A 22,139-nucleotide genomic window follows, 5' to 3' on the forward strand; every position below is an offset into this window, starting at 1 on the left:
TCTTACAAAATTTGCGCGCAGCTTTAACACGTTTCCTTTCAGACCTGATAGAACTATCAGTGTCCATACTAGATTCGTTTTGTATTACAATATTAACTCCGACCTGGGGGATTTCAGGTCCCCCAGGATCGAAGGTACCATCCTCCGCCATAAAATAATTTAAAAGACTTACCCAAGTGAGATATTTACAAAACTATATATAATAAGATAAACTAATAAAAAATATATTTACAATACACTACTTAACTGATCTTTAAACTACTAAAAAATAAATTAAATAAAAAATCTCAAAAAAAGGCGCCCGCCAAGTTGAACGTTTCCCGCGCTTTTTTCTATGGTAAGTTTATTGACAGTAAATGACAGTAATATAGGTTTCTTTTTTAATATGGAAAGGGATGTCCCTGATATATCGAATCGCTAAAGTAAAAGTTACAAAATCGTTTTCAAAATAAAAATCGCTTAATAAAATTATTCCCTTCATAAAAAACCTTTTAATTTAGAGTCTTTAGTTTATGTTAAATATAAATGTTGATTAAATAAGTACCTGATATCAAATCAGTGAAAAATATCTAGGATTGATCAAATATAAGTCGGATACACTGAAGACTTTTATAGGTAAAATGTTACTATTGTTAGTTGTTACAAGAACTCGAAGTTATTAGAATTATTATAGCGGTTATTTCCGTGTATATCTACTGGTCAAAGAAAACAATATGTACACTAAAAGTGCTGTATGTTCTGTGTTATTGAGAACTTAATAATTATATAAATACCTCATATATTTCTAACGCTATAATTAGAAGGTATTCTCGGTGTAATATTAAATAAAGTTATCGATTAATAAGTAAAAGAAAAAAACTATTATTAATTTAGTTATTTACTATCACAACACTAATTGATAATTTTAGAACGACGCCGTGTTAGGATAGGAACGAGTAAAAAAAATAGAATTTGCTGAATAATAGAATTAGTGGAGAAAAGCTGCACGATGGCTTCTTTGGATCTTTTGGTGCCGCATTTGCCGAAAATTAAGATTCCTGAATCCCAACAATTGGTTTACAAGGACGAGTGTGTGTATTCATTTGACAACCCGGTGAGTTTGCAATTTGTTTTGTAACCTACAAATATGTTTCGAATTTACATTTAGTTAGTGAGATTAATGTCTACAACGTTACTTCGGAAAGTTTTCAAAGGCTCGTTTATTGTTTATGTTGTTACCTATTTAAATAAGCTTTTAATTTATAAACTTTAGAAAAAATATTCAATATAAATTTCGTGCGTGAAATAGCTTATGATTAAGGGTTGATATCGACTGAAAATAAATTAATAATTTAGTAAATAATGAACTTAATTAAAAAACAAAGCAGGTGTTTAACTATGAATGTTATTGGTTTACAAAGTATTTTACTGCATACTGCATACTGAAAGTTTTTACATTCATCTAAGGTATGTTGAATAAACTTGGATAGTAAGAATTTATCTCAATTAATCTTGTTAGATAGCAGTCAATTTAATAGTTGTGTGCTATATCTTTAACAAATTTTAAGTATACTCCTGATCAAAAGAATATTGTAAATATTAATGCCTACCAGACCTTTGCGGTCATGGACCAATTATTTGGCAATACATACATAACAATGATTTAATAATAACTTGCACAAAAATGATTACTGTAAATCCCCAGTTTACACTTCTATTGGCCATTTAGTTATAATTAGTAATCTGGCTCCATCCATCTAGGATACCAGGACACCAGGCCCTGATGTACCTTCTTAGTATTCTAATTACTTGTTATTACATTGTATAGAAATCCACTAAAAGCAGTGATAGCCTAGTGGTTAAGAAACGCGGTCTCTCGATCGAGGGGTCCGAGTTTCAAATCCCAGGCATGCACCTCTGATTTTCAAATTTATGTGCGTATTAGAAATTAATTATCACTTGCTAAACGGTGAAGGAAAACATCGTGAGGTAACCTGCATACCAGAGAGATTTATAAAAAAAAAAAAAATCTCAAAGGTATGTGAAGTCTACCAATACGCACTTGGCCAGCGCGGTGGACTATGGCCTAATCCTTCTCATTCTGAGAGGAGACCCGTGCCCAGCAGTGGGACAGTAATGGGTTGTTGATGAGAAATCCACTATTACTATTGTCATGTTCTATATGTATAGGTGCTTACTTAAACATTTCATTATTTTAGGTATATTTTCTTCCACAAGCTGAGAAAAAAACACTAATTTAAATATTTAATAATATTAACATATAATACAGATAATGACATTTAAAAATCCCAGTTGAGTTTATAAGATGTATGTATATAGAAAATATACATACATCTATAAATATCCAATTATAAACACATAGTGCCGCCTCTGTGTCTTTTTTATTATAAGTTTTGCTGTTTTCTAAATAAACACTAACAGTATTTTCATCAATATTATATTAATTCTAAATATTCTTAAAAGTTATGAACAATTCAAATAATAAGTATAGATGTGCACAACTATATTTCATATAATAATACTATTATAATATTACTGATAAGGCAGTATTGCCTTTTCTGTATGTGATCATTACCAAATTACCAAATGCTATCTTAGTTACATTTTTGACCTAAATAATATTTGGGAATACACAATACACCTATCTTTGATACATATGATGAATATATGAAGAACATTTAAACTGGAACAATAACATTCTCTTTAAAATATTTTGTATTCATAAAATTCTTAACAGCCTGATATATGTTAGCTACTGTGTTGAATATGGATGTTCTAACACCGTGCATTGAGTATGAACAAAATATTAGTGACAGAAATGTGTCAAACATTACCGGAGTCCAAAATAAAATGTTATACAGCAATTCACGAGTTATATACATCTTCGTGTTGGGTTTTTTTACATCCATAATATGTATTTTAGTGAGAATAATAGTAGATATTGTAATTGGTATGAAGTAACTTACAAATGCCAGTACAAACATATATAACAATAAACTCTTGTTGTCCGTGTAACACATTTTCATACATTTCTCATTGACTTTTGGATGTCTGAAGGATTTATATGTAGTATAGTTGAAATTGGTGTGGTTATTAAAGTTGTTGATGATTCTCAACACATTGTTTAACACTGTATCTATTTCTCGTGATCCATTGGATTTGCCTTCATTGTCTTGAATTTCGAAGAAATTTACCGGTGAATGGATATATTTAGGCAGATCCATTGTGTAATTTTCAAAGTCTGTTACGTTGCACTCTTTATTATTGAAGTCCAACATCGCCATACACGATTCGTCCAAATTTCGAGCTTGTGCCATAGTAATCTCCTTCACTCCCACGGGATACATTGCTAGAGCTGTTATAATTGGTACAATCCATTGTACCGCAATAGATACAAAGGAAAAATTTTTCCTCCAAAATTTGCAAAGGTTTTCACATTTCAGCTGCCTCTCTGAATCGTCGTCACGAATTTCACGCACAATATTTTCATCAGCCTTTTCCTTTAGGTTTCCTAGCATTCTATAATGCATGTAGTTATCGATGATTAGGCTAAGGAAACTGTTCACCATAGATACTACTAATGGTCCGTAGCTTAGCAATAATGACGAAAATCCGCAGCCCATTGCATTGTCGACAGAACTGACGAACTCGGCTGTTCTTTCTTCCATGTCATGGATTTCCATGTTGGTAAGGTTTAGCGAGTACGCAGCCCGACTGACGAAGGCTGCACCGATGCACATGAGGAGCACATTCTCTGATAGCAACAGGGAAGAGAATGCAGTACCTTTAACCACGCGTCGTAAGTTGAACAGGCTGAGAGCGAATCCGCACAGAATGAGGAAGGTGCCGAGGTACAAATCGGTAGTATTGTACATTTTTGCGACTCTATCGACTGCTCACTACCAAATGTGGTTGAAATAAACGTATGAACAGTACCCCCATGATTTGCAGAGTTCCGGTGAGGTGATATGCATTATCGCTATGCAAATTATAGGGGTTCTGAAATGTAAACTTAACATTTTTTGTGTTTTCACTTCGGATCGATATTTTAAAGTGAATGTATAATGTAACCAACACTCAAAACCAAATAAGTACTTAACGACGTACGACGCGACGCGACAAAAATCGAAGCCAGCGCTCTCTAAGTTTTAATCCCGTATCGCACCCGCACTGTCGTGTATTTAAATGACACGAGTATTTATATATAATATTTTTGTTTTAATTTTGTGCATTGTATTTGTTTCAGGAATCGGAAACAGGGCTGTACGTCTCACTGACATCGTTCCTGGGTTTTGGCCGCAACTATGTGGAGCAGTACTTCCAAAAGACGGGAAACGCAGTATTTCTGCACATTCGCAGGGAAAAGAAGCCTGTAAGCATATTTTTTATGAAATGAACGTAGTAAATTAGCATGCAGTCCAGTTGATACGAAGTGGACATCACACAATATGAACTCTTATCAACCACATATAAGATTGAAGTTTAAGTTCTGATCGACCATGCATGTGTTGCTATCCCTTCTTTCCTTTGATTTTATCACTGAAGTATCCCTTAACACCTCTTTTAACGCCTCTAAAACCAGAAGAACAGAGAGAGATAAGACTCAGAACCATTAGGGAGAAATAAGTGTGGTGGAGTCGGAGGGAGGAATAGGTGAACGGAGTCGAACCTTTAAGGGCACTGCAACCTCCACAACACACGAAACACGTATTTCGCTGAGTGTCAGCAATTAAAAGCAAATGTCCCGACACTTGCTACCATATACCAAACCAAGTTGTTAAGCACAGCTGGAACAAACTTCTTCTTTAGTCAGGTAGCCTTATATTGTACTGAAATCAGCATCCATCTTCAGATCCCAGAGCCTGAGCAGACCGGCGACGGTCCCGAGAAGAAGATCACGCGGCTCGCGATCGGCGTGGAGGGCGGCTTCGATCCCAACTGTGGCAAGCCCAAGTACACGTACACGAACCACTACAGCGTGGTCGTGTTGCCCGGCTTCCACACGTACCCATGGCCGGACCCCGCCTTGCCAGACGTGGTAAATATAACTCTATTTTATTAATTGGAACTTAAGTAAAGTGCAAGAAACCGTTGTAGGTGTATAGATACGAAATCCGGAGCAGTCCAGCGACGATTTCCATACGTAGCCGCGGCCGGACGCCGCTTTGTCGGACAAAGTAAATATATTTTATATCACGGCGTGCGTAAATTGACGTTTTACGCACGCTTCGCGTGCGCAAAACCCCCATTTCCGACCCCGTAATATAAAATTTTATACAACACGCGGACGAAAAATGTTTTTCTGACTCGTGTGATTGCAGTCCTCGCCTGCGGCTCGGCCTGCAAACTCACACTTGTCAGAAAAAAATTTTTCGTCCTCGTATTGTAATGTACTATTTACTGAAGGAAAGTCAGCTAAGGTTACGTGGCTCGCGATCGGCGTGAAGGGCGGCTTCGATCCCAACTGTGGCAAGCCGAAATACACGTACACGAACCACTACAGCGTGGTCATGTTGCCCGGGTTCCATACTTACCCGTGGTCGGACCCCGCCTTGCCAGACGTGGTAAATATAACTCTATTTTATTAATTGGAACTTAAGTACAGTGCAAGAAACCGTTGTAGGTGTATAGATACGAGATCCGGAGCAGTCCAGCGACGATTTCCATACGTAGCCGTGGCCGGACGCCGCTTTGCCGGACGTGGCAAATATAATTTTAATTATTCAAATTTAAAAGCTTGATAAATAAGTGATCTTAGAACTGGAACAGACTGACGACGGTCCAGAGAAGATCATGCGGCTTGCGATCGGCGTAGAAGAAACCTTCGATTCTAAACAGGTTCTGTGTTGCCGACCTGTTAATGGGCATGATGACAGTATTTGAAAATTGAAAAATAAACATTATAGTGAAAAAAGGTGAAACCATTTTAGAAATGAACTGTGATGTGTCGACTCATGTTTTAACCAGTGGGTGACATGAAACAGAAACAAAATGATATTATTTGTGTTAAAACTTAATTTATTCCCAAAACAATGACATTATATAAGGGAATATCAAAATCAGTCATAATGATTCTGTATTTTGTTTTATCACTCTGTTAAATAAAGACTGTAATATACTGTATTAATTATGTGTGAGCAAAAATTTCGGTTTCCAGGTAAATAAGTCGGTGCAAGCGATCATAGACGCGGAGTCACCATTTAAGATTGCCGAAATGGCTGCCCTCCAGGGCACATGGGACGGCGAGACTCGTGAAGTGTCTGTGTGCGTATATTTTTTTTACTTACTATTACAAATGGTATTATATTAGTTTTAGTTAGTATTACGTGCCGGCCACAGCTACGGGCGGTGCGGGGAGGGGCGCGGCGAACGTTTTAAATTTTTAAAAATGTCGCCTTTGCCTTGAAACGAGTGCGTTCTTATGTGCGCATCCACTTAACAAAAAAAGAAGAGAACTTGGCGAATTTCCCACTCTTCATAATGTATACAGGAACTATGCCATTTTTTTTAATATACCAGACCAAGTAATACACGAGAGCAAGTCACTGATAAATTGTTCCGTATTCGTACATTTCAACTTAACGCGCGACTTAAACAAAATTATTTGTTGCAACCGCCCGCCGCGCCGCTTGTAACTGTGGCCATCTTCACACGTAGTCCTACAATTGTATTCCCCGCTCAACGCTCGCCGCCCCGCTCGCCTCGCCGCTGTTGGCTGTGGCCAGGCGGTTAATGTGACATATCAGATTTACAGCTATTTAAGTGTAATTCAGTATGTCCAAATAAATTCTTTATGGGTCTTGAGTAGGTTTTTGGGGAGTGAGTAGTTTTTGCTAACACCCTCAAAAACTAGTTCAAATTCAAATAAATGTATCTGATTGTTAATTACAATATTTTTGTCTTCTAGTACTACTACCTGTCTTATTCAAGACTTTCCAGAACTCTTTATTTTACTTGGATTTTTTAACCCAACGTGTAGAAAATAAGCGTTTACCCTCATTTTCAGTCACGCAGTGAGTCTGAAACAACTGGACAACGGCGTGAAGATACCGCCGTCCGGCTGGAAGTGCGCCAAGTGCGACCTCACCACCAATCTCTGGTTGAACCTCACGGACGGCTCCATCCTCTGCGGCAGGCGGTTCTTCGACGGCACTGGGGGGAATGACCACGCGGTAAGATACAGTAACAAGTAACCAACTATAACGACTCATGAATTGACTGTAGATGACACTAGCCATTCCTGAATCACGCTACTACAAATTTCTGAAACGTGTTAAGAGCAAGCACTGAACGGACGTTATTCGACGCCTCCGGGAGGAAATGACCACGATGTTAATAAGCGGTACTTATAAGCAAAAAACCAACTATAGCGACTTTTCGCATCTTGATAATAGATGGCGCCACTTGTTCCTGAATCATGCTCTTGGAATTTTCTAAAAATCTTCTATAAGCAAGTTCTGAACTGAGCTTCATGAGAAATCTTCACCAAATACTGAAAAATAATATACGGATTTTTTTCCTTTAAAACTGTATTGAATTTTGTCTTAAACCTATTGTATTATATGAACAGTTCAATCTTAATGGATAAAGAAATATTTATTACATTTTAGATATAGGTAGGGTAGAGATAGGTAGGGTAAGTTTCAAAGAGCTAAAGGATGTAGTGACCTCTTCAACTAGGTAGAGAATTTGGTACATGTTATAATAGTTGTAGTCCACGTAAAACTGTTAGTCCGCTCTGCAACACCTTCTCGCAATACCTTCAGAGCGGATTAGCAGTTTGGCGAGGACTATAATTAATTACGTGACCGTTCCCAGGTGGAACACTTCCGCGAGACGGGCTACCCTTTGGCGGTGAAACTGGGCACCATCACGGCGGAGGGTAAGGGCGACGTGTTCTCATACGCCGAGGACGACATGGTGGAAGACCCCTACCTCGCGCAACACCTGCAACACTTTGGGATCAACGTGCAGCAACTGCAAAAGGTAAGTGCCACTGTCATTGCAAAAGGTGAAGGTGGTAGAACCCTTTGTGGTTTGACTCCAGCGGCACCACCGCCACACCTATTTCTTCCTAATAACAGAAGTGTTAGGCGCTACTGTGTTCCGTTTTGAAGGGTGTTCCAGCATAGTCCTCAGGGGTAGCGGCGCATCTGTGGCCGACCTCAGGTCGTCCACATAGGTCATATCTAATCCTATCTGGGGTTGATTACAAATGTCCATGGGTGGCAGTAGCCAATTAATATCAGGTGGACTGCATGCTCGTCTGCTACTCCTATATTATAAAGAAGAAAAAAAAAGAAAAAGGGCTCGATTATCTGGAGATGAGTTTACTAAGAGTGATAAGTTAAAGTAATAAGATCTATTTTGCTTTCATTACTGGTTGAATTAAGAATGAAATATTATTTTCTACAAAATATTTACTTTGATTTGACTGTAGCATGGTTACATCTTATTTTCACTTATAAAGTAGTATTAAGCGTCTTTAGTTTGTGGTAAGAGGCATTAACCTAAGGTGTTGCAACTTAGTTTTCAAGTATAGCAATTTATCTGTGGCCTGACTGCAGTCCTATTAAGCGTTGATTGTGGATTGCAATTTGCATTTGTATTTGTAATGTGTAATAATAGAATTCATGTGTTAACATATTTTGTCTATATGGTGATAAAATAATATTAATATACAGACATACATACTATTATTGATGTCATATATTATATTTTTAACAAAATCTTTTCTTATTTACAGACAGATAAATCAATGGTCGAGTTGGAACTGGAACTCAACCGGCGCACTGGTGAATGGAGCACCCTCCAAGAGTCTAGCAGTGAGCTGAGACCGCTGCAAGGGCCTGCACTGACAGGCCTCAACAATCTGGGCAACTCCTGCTACATCAATAGTGTTGTACAGGTAAAGTATACATTTATTGCATAATATAGGAGTAGCAGACAAGCATGCAGTCCACCTGATGATAAGTGGCCACTGCCGCCCATGGACATCTGTAATCAACCCCAGATAGGATTAAATATTCCTACGTCAGGTCGGCCACAGATGCAGTGCTACCACTGAAGATTAAGCTGGAACGCCTCGGAAAATTATGTCCCTTCAAACCAGAATACAGTAGAGTTTAATACCGCTGTTATGAGGTAGAAATAGGGGTGTCGTTGGTGCCGACAGAGTCAAACCACAATGGGTCCTCCACCTTGGTGGTTTAAAATGGTTTAAAACGACAATTCAGACTTAATGATGTTATAACTTTAGAGCTTTATCTTTTTTTCTTTAGGTAATTTTTCGCATGCCTGACTTCATTCGTCGCTTCGTCGAGGGTGCTCCGGAGATATTTTCTACTTTCCCTGAAGACCCTGTCAACGATTTCAATGTACAAACGTAAGTATAATTTATAGTAGTGTAAAAGACTTAGCCTACAATGATCCCTTGCATACAACATAAAAGATCTAAGTAAAATCATAATCTATACTAATATTATAAAGAGGAAAACTTTGTTTGTTAACGCTGATAACGTTAGATTTCCACCCAGGTCGATCACAGATGCGCCGCTACGCCTGAGGACTAAGCTGGAGTGTCTCCAAAAAGTATGTCTTCCTTATGACGCTCTTCAAACAACAACACAACAGCGCTTAACACTGCTGTTATGAGACAAAAATCGGTGCGCCGGTGGTGCAGCTGGAGTCGAACCACAAAGGGTTTTACCACCTTCAAAACTTGTTAATTTATTGTCACGATTCTACATTCATATTGAAACTAATGTATATTTCAGGGCGAAGTTAGGCGTCGGTTTGCTCTCCGGGCGCTACTCGTTCCTGAACGAGGAGGAGGGGTCTCAGCGCGGCGTGTCTCCGCACATGTACCGGCAGCTGGTGGGCCGCGGACACCCCGAGTTCATGAGCAAGCGGCAACAGGACGCGCACGAGTTCTACCTCCACCTGCTCACGCTCATTGAGGTTGGTCTGGGGTTGTTGAATGTGATTCAATATTTTCCCATGTTGGGAAGAGAAATGAGAACGATTAAGATATAGTTCATCGCGCTGGCCTAGTGTGATTTGGTAGACTTAGTTATGTTAGTTATGTTACTTATATTAGAGACCTTTTTAAGCATATTATTAATACGCACGTAACTTAAAACAAAAATAGAGATAAATGTATGAAATTCCAACCTTGGATACCTGTACTAAGAGGCTGCATTTCAACCATTAAGTTATCTTTGAGCGGGCGTCTGCTTCGGACACCGCTTCCCCTCCTGGATGTCCGTTGCGGGCACCCAGCGATATGTAGCGATTCAACTGATTTTAAAAACTAGTATACAAGCGTGCGCCTGGCACTCGCTTCGATTGTAAAATGCGCTGAACGTGTGTACTCCTCGAGCGCTACTCAGATTACTTTTTAATATAAACACACGAGCGTACATACAGACCAGTTTTAACGGACGCCCTAAATAATACAAAACAATTGTCTAATAGTGATATGTCAATTTTAGACATCTGTCAGTTTTTAAATAAAAAAAATATAATATGCAACATATGATATCCGTGAGTATGAACAGAGCCTAACCTAACCCGCATCGCACGTTGCAGCGTCACAGCCGTCACAAGGCGAACCCGGCAGACTGCCTGAAGTTCAGCGTGGAGGAACGCGTGCAGTGCGGCCAGTCGCGCGGCGTGCGCTACACGCGGCGCGTCGAGCACCACCTGCCGCTGCCCGTGCCCGTCGCCGCCGCGAGCAACGCGCCCGACGTGCGCCGCTACGAGGAGCGCCGCGCCGCCGCCGAGGCCGCCGGGCAGAGGCTGTGAGTGCAGTGTGTAGTGCCGCGCGGGGCCCTGCGCCCCCGTGCCCGTCGCCGCCGCGAGCAACGCGCCCGACGTGCGCCGCTACGAGGAGCGCCGCGCCGCCGCCGAGGCCGCCGGGCAGAGGCTGTGAGTGCAGTGTGTAGTGCCGCGCGGGGCCCTGCGCCCCCGTGCCCGTCGCCGCCGCGAGCAACGCGCCCGACGTGCGCCGCTACGAGGAGCGCCGCGCCGCCGCCGAGGCCGCCGGGCAGAGGCTGTGAGTGCAGTGTGTAGTGCCGCGCGGGGCCCTGCGCCCCCGTGCCCGTCGCCGCCGCGAGCAACGCGCCCGACGTGCGCCGCTACGAGGAGCGCCGCGCCGCCGCCGAGGCCGCCGGGCAGAGGCTGTGAGTGCAGTGTGTAGTGCCGCGCGGGGCCCTGCGCCCCCGTGCCCGTCGCCGCCGCGAGCAACGCGCCCGACGTGCGCCGCTACGAGGAGCGCCGCGCCGCCGCCGAGGCCGCCGGGCAGAGGCTGTGAGTGCAGTGTGTAGTGCCGCGCGGGGCCCTGCGCCCCCGTGCCCGTCGCCGCCGCGAGCAACGCGCCCGACGTGCGCCGCTACGAGGAGCGCCGCGCCGCCGCCGAGGCCGCCGGGCAGAGGCTGTGAGTGCAGTGTGTAGTGCCGCGCGGGGCCCTGCGCCCCCGTGCCCGTCGCCGCCGCGAGCAACGCGCCCGACGTGCGCCGCTACGAGGAGCGCCGCGCCGCCGCCGAGGCCGCCGGGCAGAGGCTGTGAGTGCAGTGTGTAGTGCCGCGCGGGGCCCTGCGCCCCCGTGCCCGTCGCCGCCGCGAGCAACGCGCCCGACGTGCGCCGCTACGAGGAGCGCCGCGCCGCCGCCGAGGCCGCCGGGCAGAGGCTGTGAGTGCAGTGTGTAGTGCCGCGCGGGGCCCTGCGCCCCCGTGCCCGTCGCCGCCGCGAGCAACGCGCCCGACGTGCGCCGCTACGAGGAGCGCCGCGCCGCCGCCGAGGCCGCCGGGCAGAGGCTGTGAGTGCAGTGTGTAGTGCCGCGCGGGGCCCTGCGCCCCCGTGCCCGTCGCCGCCGCGAGCAACGCGCCCGACGTGCGCCGCTACGAGGAGCGCCGCGCCGCCGCCGAGGCCGCCGGGCAGAGGCTGTGAGTGCAGTGTGTAGTGCCGCGCGGGGCCCTGCGCCCCCGTGCCCGTCGCCGCCGCGAGCAACGCGCCCGACGTGCGCCGCTACGAGGAGCGCCGCGCCGCCGCCGAGGCCGCCGGGCAGAGGCTGTGAGTGCAGTGTGTAGTGCCGCGCGGGGCCCTGCGCCCCCGTGCCCGTCGCCGCCGCCGCCAACGAGGGCCCCTGCGCATGATACGATAAGTGCTTCGTGTTGGGGGATTTTTAAGCAAGGGCATCTGTCACGGTCCCGCCTTTTTTACAGATCTTATACACATGGAAAAATTGTCTATCCCGTCCCGAGATGTAAATTGTCATACAATGATATCATAATATTATAACATTGTTTCCAGGGATCCGTCGCAGGTGGTTCGTCCGCTGATCCCGTTCCAGGCGTGTCTCGACAGTTTCATGAAAGAGGAAACTATTGAGCAATTCTACAGCAGCGCCCTTAATAAGAAGGTTACCGCATTTAAGTAAGTATAAAATTTCTTAAAATCAAAATATATTACTTCAGATAGAGCGGAATTTAGCATTCACTTCTGAGATTTTGTAAAGAGCTTTCAAGCGCTTTATTCTCAGTGTTTATGTTCATCGTTAAGCGTGTGTTAATAATATTCAGAAAATTTCAAAAAGCAGTGATCTGTGTCTAAGATATGATCTATAGCAACCCAACGTGAGAAACTTACATTATAATCACATATACCAATTGTTTAGATTCTGTATTCATGAGGTATATAAATGTACTTAATAAATAAATAAGTGTAGCATAAAAAGTATGAAATAAATCGCGTGCTTAAAGGTAAAAGGGCCTATAGCTAAGGGTTAATAGGGATTTATGCTGAAAGGGCACATAAAAAATTTTTTTTTTGCCATTCGGTTTGAAATTATCTGAAACGTAAAAAATTTTTACGTTTCAGATAATTTCAAGCATAAATCCCTATTAACCCTTAGCTATAGGCCCTTTTACCTTTAAGCACGCGATAATGTTGTGCTGTGACGTCATAATACTGTTGTATAGGAGGACGCGGCTGGCCACGTTCCCGGACTACCTGCTGGTGCAGTTGAAGAAGTTCACCGTGCGCGAGGACTGGACGCCCGCGAAACTAGATGTGGCTGTCGACATGCCTTGGGAGGTTAGTTTTTATATATATTCTATTAGTTATAAGATGGTTTAATTATTTTGTCGTAGCTAAAATTGTTTACGGTGACAATACATTTTTTTAATTATTGTATCTAATGAGCTCACTGAGATCCAAGGATATCTGAAATCGCCCACTCATAGGATATAAATCCGGCCTGAGTTGATACCTCTGAAGGACTTATGTAAGAATGTCGCATATTATTATTTTCCTTATCTCCTCAGATCAAAACCTATTATTGACGTTTGGAGCTATTTTTAAGATAAAAATAGGTCTTGCAATGATTGTCATATTCAAACCATGGACGGTACTACAACCTTCATCTAAAAACGTTTGTTTATCTTTATATCGCAAATATTTAAAACAATTAAACATTTGATCAAATTTAAGAATTGTATAACGGACCTCATATTAATGTGACCATAAACAGGTAGATCTAAGCGCGTTACGCGGTCGTGGGCTGCAGCCCGACGAGACTCCGCTGCCCGAGGCCGCGGCGGAGACTCCGCCCCCGGAGTACAATGAAGCACTCCTAGCACAGCTTGTGAGTATTTTATAATTTCTTGGTTCGTTAGGATCTAGTAAGCATACGTCTTATATGGAATAGCAGAATTATTATCGCACCTATAACCCTCTGCTTGTCAAACTTTTCGTATTGAGTGGCTACTGCCGCCCATGGACATCTGTAATCAATCCCAGACGAGAGTAAGGTTAGCCGCACATGCATTACACCCCCTGAGAACTATATAGGAACGCCTCGAAGAATCATGTCTCCTTTATAGTTCGCGCCAAACTGCTAGTCCGCTCTGAAGTTGTTGCGAGCAGGTGTAGTCATACAATTTGCTATGGCGACGCGATTTATTTCTATATTCAGAGGGGTTAAGCAGTTTTACACGGACTATACCATTCTTTTTAAACGGGAGCACAGTAGCATTCAACGCTGCTGATATTAGACAGAAGTGTGTATGACTGTTGTTCGTCCGAAATTGAACTGCAAAGGGATTCTATTATACTACCTATAAAAACATGTTTTTTTTAACTTTTTAACATAAGTTTATTTTGCATATTGAAATGTAATTGTACGCCCACAGCTGGACATGGGTTTCCCAGTGGAGGCGTGCAAGCGTGCGCTGTACTACACGAACAACGCGGGCATGGAGGCTGCGTCTAACTGGCTCATGGAGCACATGACCGACTGGGACTTCGCCAACCCCTTCACGCCGCCCGGCTCCAGGACAGAGGGTAACTACTGACTACACGCTATATTTTTTTTAGTAACGAGAATACGGTCTACCTGAGGTATTATATAGGAGTAGTGAATTAGCAAGCGGTCTAGCTCATTTTAAGTTACAACCAACCTGATGGTAAGTGGCTACTGTCGCCCATGGATTAAATTTCTAGCTGAGTTCGGCTATAAATGTTATAGCTGTCGCTGAGGATTAAGCTGGAATGCCTTGGAAAAGTATCTCCCTTTAAACAAGAAAACAATAGCGTTTAACATTATTGTTAAGCAGAAATAGGAGTCGAACTACGGAGACTTTTAGCACCTTCAAAGATTCCTAAATATTAAGTTGCCTATATTTGAAAAGAGATTTGCTAGTTATAAAAAAGTAAGAAGTACATATAGTCTATTGAAATACATTTTATTACATTGATCTGGATCAGTTTGACAGTAAGAATAGAATGATAATTTTACGGGCGAGTCATGTCCCATTATTAATAACTAGGGGTGTGCGAATAATTCGAACTTACGAATTATTCGTTCCGAATCGAATATTAATATTCGAAAATTCGAATTATTCGAAAGTTCCCGAATAATTCGAAAAATTTCGAATAATTTTCGAATAATTCGAAAATTTTCGAATAATCCGAAAATTTTTGAATAGTTCGAATTTTTTCAGGGTTTCTTATTTTCAATTTTCGAATAAAAATTTAACAGTCAATAATCAATATACATTTTATTTACATTTAAAATTTTTTTCACATTTTATTTACATTTAAAATTTTTTTCACAAAATGGCGACTGCTTGAATAAAAAAATTGTTTTTGTACTTTTTTTTTTACTTTTTCGATATTTTTAAAAATAGTAAAAATTTAAATTTGGGGATGATCCTATTCTTGTAATGTTAATAAATAACTTATAAAAAAATGGATGGTAAAAATATTGATTGCCTTTTTTTACGGCACTTCAAAAAATTACCTGAAATTCATGCTTCTAGACTAGAATACCCCCTTAATTCGCGAATTATTCGAAAACTTTCGAATTATTCGAAATTTTTACGAATTATTCGAAATTTTTCGAATTATTCGAAGTTTTTCGAATTATTCGAAGAATTTCGAATAATTCGAATTTTCGAATCGAATATTGATATTCGATTCGATTCGATTCGAACGATATTCGCATACCCCTATTAATAACATAACACTTGTTTCGTTCGATCAGATTCCGGGCCACCGGCGGACGAGGCGAGCGTGGAGCAGATAATGTGCATGGGGTTCACGCGCGAGCAGGCGGGCGCGGCGCTGCGCGCCACCGGCGGGGACGTGCCGCGCGCGCTCGACTGGATCTTCAGCCGCGCGGACGAGCTGGACGCGCCGCCCGTGGCGCCCGCGCAGCCCGCCGCGCCCGACCGCGCGCTCGGCTGCCGGGACGGCACTGAGAGTGAGTTTCGCGTACCTCGCAATATATACCGTGGGCATCGAGACACAGAGGCGTGTGCATGCAGTACGCCCGCGAGTGCCGACCGCGTGCTCGGCTGCCGGGACGGCAGTGAGAGTGAGTGTGACATTCCTTGTAATATATTATTATACCGTGAGCATCGAGACACAGGCGTGTGCATGGGGTACACCCGCGAGTGCCGACAGGGCGCTCGACTGCTGTGACGGCACTGAGAGTGAGTGTGTTTTTTTTACGCCTAGATGAATATGGAATAGGGTAAGCCTATACGGAGGGAGGCTGGTGAATGCTCGAAACACCCCCAGGCCGCGACGACGATGCCCGGGGATTGTAGGACTCATCCTTAAGGGATGCCTACCCACTAAACACTGTGTATAACATGTTTATACGTAATAGCTGTACTTTTCAGGACACTGAAAACTTAACTTTTCTCTGCGTCAAACAATATTTTATTGTTTTATTAAAAATTAATTACCCTTTTATCATGATACATTAAGAGATTATGTATTGACAAATTTGGATAAGAATGACGAATGAATAATATGTTTCATATTGCGTTGTTATTCTAATGATCAATTGATTTTTTCAAACTCAACTTGTTAATGACAATGTGCTCCGCAGGCCAAATTCTAAGCCGTTGCGGGCCGTAAGTTGCCTATTTTATGTAATGTAGCCTTCGATCACTAATAAGAACTAGATACACAATCCCATACAAAAATGAACTTAAAAAGTGGCGTCAAATTGACGCTAAAAACAAAGAAAAAAAAATTGACGACCGTGGTTTGTCACTTGGACAAGCAATTAGTGGAGACGAACTGTCATTACTTTTAATATTTTTATTAGGTCGAAGTAATTAATTTTAATGAACATAATAATAATTTATCAATGAAAGTAAGTAATATGCAGTCACAATTTATTATAATAAAAATATAATAAGTTTAAAATTAAAATATAACCAAATACAAGTAATTTAATTAAAAAATCAACAAGCTGTTTACGCCGTTATCCAACGAAATATATTGCCCACGACTAAATAAATATGTAGTAAACCAACATTTATTTCAATTATTTTTACCTGACTGCCAAGGAAGGGTTATGTTTTTCGCGCGTATCTTGTATGTTTGTCTTTATTTATTTGATCGGATCTAACAAACGGCTGGATGAATGTCGACAATTAAGGTGTCATTATATTCGTCTCAATGACCCGAGTGTCCTTAGATAGGTGTTAGAAAAAAAAAATCAAGATGGCGGATTTTTGGCGCGAAATAGTAATATTTCAAAAAAAGTTAACCGAACCTATCGAGTATGATATCAAATGAAAGGAAATTAAACGGAGATTATAAAAACATATAATTTGTATATACATATATAAAATAGCAAGGTGACTGACTGATTGACTGACTAAATGATTTTTTCATTTTTCAGAAATCAACGTACAGCCAAAACCGCTTAATTTAGAGTTCTGAAATTTTGCACATGGGTTCGCTATATAGCGTAAATAAGTACTAAGAAAGGCCTTTTGGAAATTCTACCCCTAAGAGGGTAAAACAGGGGATGACAGTTTTTTTCAAATCCTTTAATTTGGAAGCAACTACTGTAAAATTTAGTATTTGGCTTTCTGGATAGGAATAAAGACACACCTATTTATCCCTTTCCGAAAAATCAACCCCATAGAGGGCAAAATAAGGGTTAAAAGTTAATTTGAACAACCGTCAATTTTGACGCAAACACTATGAAATTTTGTATCTGGCTTGTTGGATAAAAATAATGAAATTCTACCCCTAACGATATAAAATAATTACTAGAACTTTGAATTACTGAAGTTATATATTCTATAAATCGTAAATGGTGGATGTTTTTCCGAAATAGTAACACGTTTTAAAAAAAGTTAACCAAAACTATGGAGTGGGGTATCAAAATAAAGGAAATTAAAAGGTGATTACACACATATTATATGATATATACATGTGTATAACACATCGAGGTGACTGTCTGACTAAATGCGTAAGTTGCTGCGCCAGACACCAACGTACAGGGAAACCGCGGATCTTTAGCGTGCTGGAATTTTACACATAGGTTCTTTATATAGCGTAAATGAGCCCTACGAAGTAAAAATAGGATAATATTGTTTGAACATCTTTTGTTTTTGAAGCAGATACCTATTATAAAACTTTTTTTTGGCTTTCTTGCTAAAAAATGATGAAACGCCTATTTCACTGTTTTTGAAAATTCTACTTCAGCCTTTATAGTGCAGTCGGGTTTTTGATTATTTTAATTAAATTACTTGCTTACTTTGTAGTGACAGAAATCCGTTGTATATTTCTTCTTAAATTTAGAGTTTTTTCCAACACCTATCTAAGGACATTTGGATATTTGAGACGAATATAATGACACCTTAACTGTCGAAATTCACCCAGCCGTATGTTAGATCCGAGGGAATAAAATGCAGTGCAGCTAAAGTCCGCTTATAAAGATACATACAAGATACGTGCAAAAAACATAACCCTTCCTTGGCAGTCGAGTAAAAATAAAAATATGGAATCAACAGGATGCCATTAATTCCCTTGAATAAAGTGAGTTTATTGGAAAACAGTCTTTTCGATGGATTTTTATTTTTTTTTCCGTATCTTTTTTGGCTATGTTAAGCAATCTTATTTTAGTGTATCTTTCGACAATAGACTTTATTATAATAATTCTATGACTATTGTCGCGGCAGTTAGATGAAAAGACATCATAAAATATATTAAATAATAATTTACTTAATAATTTCATTTCACTCATTTACTATTTACTCATTGCCTATGTTTAATTATTATACAAAACAAATATTTTTATATAACAAAAAAAAGAAAAAAAAAATAATTAAATTAAAGAAAAAAATATAAAACAATAGCGTCTCCATTCAAGTTAGAACAGAGTCACCATGTAACCCGAACAAATCAAGTGGGCTTGCAATAGTAACAATTGTACGTTTAGTAACAGACTTTACAATTTAAATGGTTTATACATTCTGTTGATTTTTGTTGATAATTTTTAAAACTTAAAAATAAATTATTTACGAACGAAATAGCAGTATTTATAATTGAGTGATAGCAATTACCTACTTATAATAATAATACTTACCGAAAATACGATAATTTGTTAGCGTACTAGACGTGTGATTTTTGCAGTTTTGAACGAGCACTGAGGCATGTTTATTCTCCGAACGTTCAAACACTACTAACCTAAAAGCGCACCCAAATGTCTATTTGGGTGCTCTTTTCGTCGCGCCATTTTTTGTCGCTGATTGTGTATCTAGTTCTTATTAGTGATCGAAGGATGTAGCATATAAAATTCCCGAATTCACTAAAAATACATTTTTATTGAGCATTAAGTGTAATGCAACATGGTTTATAATAATTTAATCTATATTTATTTACAGAGTACAGACTTATCGCGTTCATTTCGCACATGGGAACGTCGACGATGGTGGGCCACTACGTGTGCCACGTGCTGCACGAGGGCCGCTGGGTTATATTCAATGACAATAAGGCAAGTGTTATTACATTTAAACCGCGTCCTTTATATAGATTTATTTTTACGAAGGTATCTTAAATACCTTTTATTGTAAAAAATATTTATGATTTCTATATATTATGTGATATAACGATCTTTAAAATGGCAATATTGTTTTGAGCATGTTATTGCACTAATAGATTTATGTGATAAATAGGTATTACATGGTTCCTATGTTTTTATTATGTTATAGAATATTGTTACTGTGTATGATATTGTTTAGTTATTGCATGTGTTAGTAACAGTTATAAATAACTATGACCATAATGTTCTTCATCTTAACAGTGTTGTGAATAAAATTCAATTCATTTCTGTTTCAGGTGGCTCTCTCAGAAAACCCTCCCAAAGATCTCGGCTACCTGTATCTCTATGAAAGGCTGTGATGTGTTTACCAAAAATCATTGATTCAAGAATTTGATGTTAGACTGTGTTATTGTATGTGTTGTGCGAACACAAACGTAAATAAATTACTTCTCGGAAGTTAAATATTTATATGTAATTTTTATGAGATTTCTATTAGAATCGGTGGAATATTTGAGGTAGCTGTTTGGTATTGTTATGCGCGAACATTTCGCTTATTATATATCGTGCTTAAATGAATTCAGTTGATTTAACTACTAAAATATCGAGCAATGTGTTGTATATTTTTTGCTTTTAACTGCATTTTAAAGTCGCTGATCAGTGTATAAGTTGGAAATAATGCAATAGCATTATACCATCTTTAATATCTTTTGTGTGTATAATACACACATGTGTGCTGCAATCAAGTAAACTAATATTAGTGTTAAGTCTGGCCACATATCCTGAGTGATATCTTTATTTTCAAAATATTTAAATAATTTGATATCTTTATTTTCAAAATATTACTTTGACTTTGATAGCTCAGTAAGCATTGGTCAAAATTTTTTAAAACATTTAGTTCCGGCCATAAATCATAACTTAGTATATGTACAAGTATTGTAACACCAACCGACAACGAAAATAAATTATTACAAAATTTTTAAGTTTTTTATTACCCATATTCACCCATATTCTGACAGACTCAGATCGGAGCTTGTACAAGATATTGAAAAAACTTCGATAGTATGATTCAGAAACACGTGACGCCATCTTTTGATAAGTTGTTGAAAGTCTCCACAGATACTACCTACTTGTAATCCTGGTTTAAAGTTGCAGTGGATTTTTTTTTATACGTCTAACTACCTATGTAAAAATATGTTTGGATCTCAGAATGGCAAGTAATAAACATTTATTCGAACAACTGAAATCCTAAAGTTACTAAAGATGCTGCTATCTTTGCAGGTGCTACTTATAATGATGCCATCACAAACCAAACATTTTATTGTTCCGTAGTTGCCAGTTCTTTCCTTTACTATTTTATTTTTAATTGTTTCAAGCTGGAGGCGCGAATATGTAATATCAATACTTTTTACCATAAGATGTTTTGTCATCTCATTGAGAAATTATTTATTGACAATGAAGTTACTAAATAAAACAACAAAATCTATATTTTCATCTATTTAAATAATAATTAAGCACTAATTTACAATTTCTTAGGTACATATCGGAAATCTTTTCTCCTAAACTGGTCATTGAGTTGTGGTATTCTGCGCCAGAAGATTGTAGACTCGTCAAAGTATGTGTTGAACTTTTTATGTTCCCTCCTTTTTCTTGGGTCCTTCTTGCAGTAAGCTGGAGTTAGATTTATCATTAAACCTGTTAAAAGAAATATAATTTAGAAATCTAAAGGTTCAAGTTTTAAGTTATTGACAATAACGGGTATGAAGTTTCTCTCTCTTTGGCGAATTTGGGAAAAATTAAATTGTTTTTTTCCAAACAATTTCATTAGCATATTGAGGTGAGGTCTTTAAAAAATCATGCAATAATTTAATTCCTCAAGCTCGTCCATTGATAATCGTACCCTTTTATTTATAGAACAAGTTATGTATATAAGTACACACATTTTTTTATATATTAATACTGTGCGGGTTTGAAAATGACAATATGTTTCAGATTGTATAGCATAGAAGATATGGGAATAATAGCCTTATTCTTATTTTTTTTATCTATAAATGAATGTTACAATTTATATTTCTGCATAGGAACTGTTAGTATAGCCAAAGTAACAACAAGCCCTCAAATATCAGTAGTAATGAACAATATGAATCTAAAACAGTTAGCTAGTAGTTGCAATTGAAAATTTTGGTAAACAGTATCTTACTTTTTTACTAAAAGAAAGGCAACTGCATAAACATACCTGCTTTCTGGGCCATAGTAACCATTTTCCCAATTTTCTTCTGTTGCCGGCGGCACAAGCCAGTGATGCGCCGTGGCAGCATGCACCCATCAGTTCTCACGAACTGGCTTAAGATCAGCACATCTGTATGTTTTATTTCTAAACCCAGAGAACAGAGGTAACATGGAGGCTTCTCGCCTTCAACTTTCGGAACTAAGTCTTTTATATTTTCAGCGCGTACGAGTAACTGCTTGTTAGGTGACGGTATTGTAACTCCTTCTATAAGCAATGTGTCGCCTTCTTTTTGTTCTCTTACTGTAAAATATTTAAAATATTACTGTATGGTTGAGGTTATATGGCAGAGTTGATAGTAGGTGATACGATATTGTAGGATACTCACATTCTTTTACATTCAATGGTTTTGTTGTGGATAAAGCACGAATAGAATTTGAAGTAATTGAGTTTTTAAGCAATGAGAATCCAACTCTCATTAATGAAACCATTTTTCTGAATTAAATTTACTATAACTCCTATTGTCATTGTCACTGACAACCGTCAATTGTCATTTGC

At 39.7% G+C, this 22,139-nt stretch overlaps 2 protein-coding genes across 2 annotated transcripts; one reads left to right on the forward strand and one right to left on the reverse strand.

Moving 5' to 3' along the window:
• The first annotated feature begins 865 nt into the window (after positions 1-865).
• Positions 866-20,145, forward strand: Usp5 (ubiquitin specific protease 5). Its single transcript, XM_073093353.1, has 17 exons — positions 866-1,093; positions 4,247-4,372; positions 4,853-5,038; positions 6,158-6,264; positions 7,007-7,172; positions 7,819-7,986; positions 8,747-8,908; positions 9,282-9,385; positions 9,777-9,960; positions 10,591-10,802; positions 12,313-12,435; positions 12,981-13,095; positions 13,532-13,645; positions 14,193-14,343; positions 15,545-15,763; positions 19,200-19,309; positions 19,654-20,145. Exons 1-17 carry the CDS (start codon positions 989-991, stop codon positions 19,714-19,716), a joined length of 2,415 nt encoding a protein of 804 aa, XP_072949454.1. The 5' UTR covers positions 866-988; the 3' UTR covers positions 19,717-20,145.
• Positions 20,146-20,836: 691 nt separating this feature from the next.
• On the reverse strand, positions 20,837-22,139 carry mRpS18A (mitochondrial ribosomal protein S18A). The gene is made up of 3 exons (XM_073093408.1): positions 21,970-22,139; positions 21,591-21,884; positions 20,837-21,049 (listed from the first exon to the last, which is right to left on the reverse strand). The coding sequence occupies exons 1-3, from the start codon at positions 22,070-22,072 to the stop codon at positions 20,877-20,879; spliced, it is 570 nt and encodes a 189-aa protein (XP_072949509.1). The 5' UTR covers positions 22,073-22,139; the 3' UTR covers positions 20,837-20,876.

Source organism: Epargyreus clarus, unplaced genomic scaffold (assembly GCF_041222505.1).
Source record: "Epargyreus clarus isolate Ecla_fem2 unplaced genomic scaffold, WU_Ecla_fem_2.2 ptg000004l, whole genome shotgun sequence".
In the NCBI taxonomy this organism is placed as follows: Eukaryota; Metazoa; Arthropoda; class Insecta; order Lepidoptera; family Hesperiidae; genus Epargyreus; species Epargyreus clarus.

Coding starts and splice junctions, on each gene's coding strand:
- mRpS18A (XM_073093408.1), bottom strand. CDS start 22,072: ATGGTTTCATTAATGAGAGTTGGATTCTCATTGCTTAAAAACTCAATT. Junction 21,885..21,969: donor ACCATTGAATGTAAAAGAAT/GTGAGTATCCTA, acceptor AATATTTTACAG/TAAGAGAACAAAAAGAAGGC. Junction 21,050..21,590: donor TACTATGGCCCAGAAAGCAG/GTATGTTTATGC, acceptor TTCTTTTAACAG/GTTTAATGATAAATCTAACT.
- Usp5 (XM_073093353.1), top strand. CDS start 989: ATGGCTTCTTTGGATCTTTTGGTGCCGCATTTGCCGAAAATTAAGATT. Junction 13,646..14,192: donor AAGCACTCCTAGCACAGCTT/GTGAGTATTTTA, acceptor GTACGCCCACAG/CTGGACATGGGTTTCCCAGT. Junction 19,310..19,653: donor TTATATTCAATGACAATAAG/GCAAGTGTTATT, acceptor TTTCTGTTTCAG/GTGGCTCTCTCAGAAAACCC.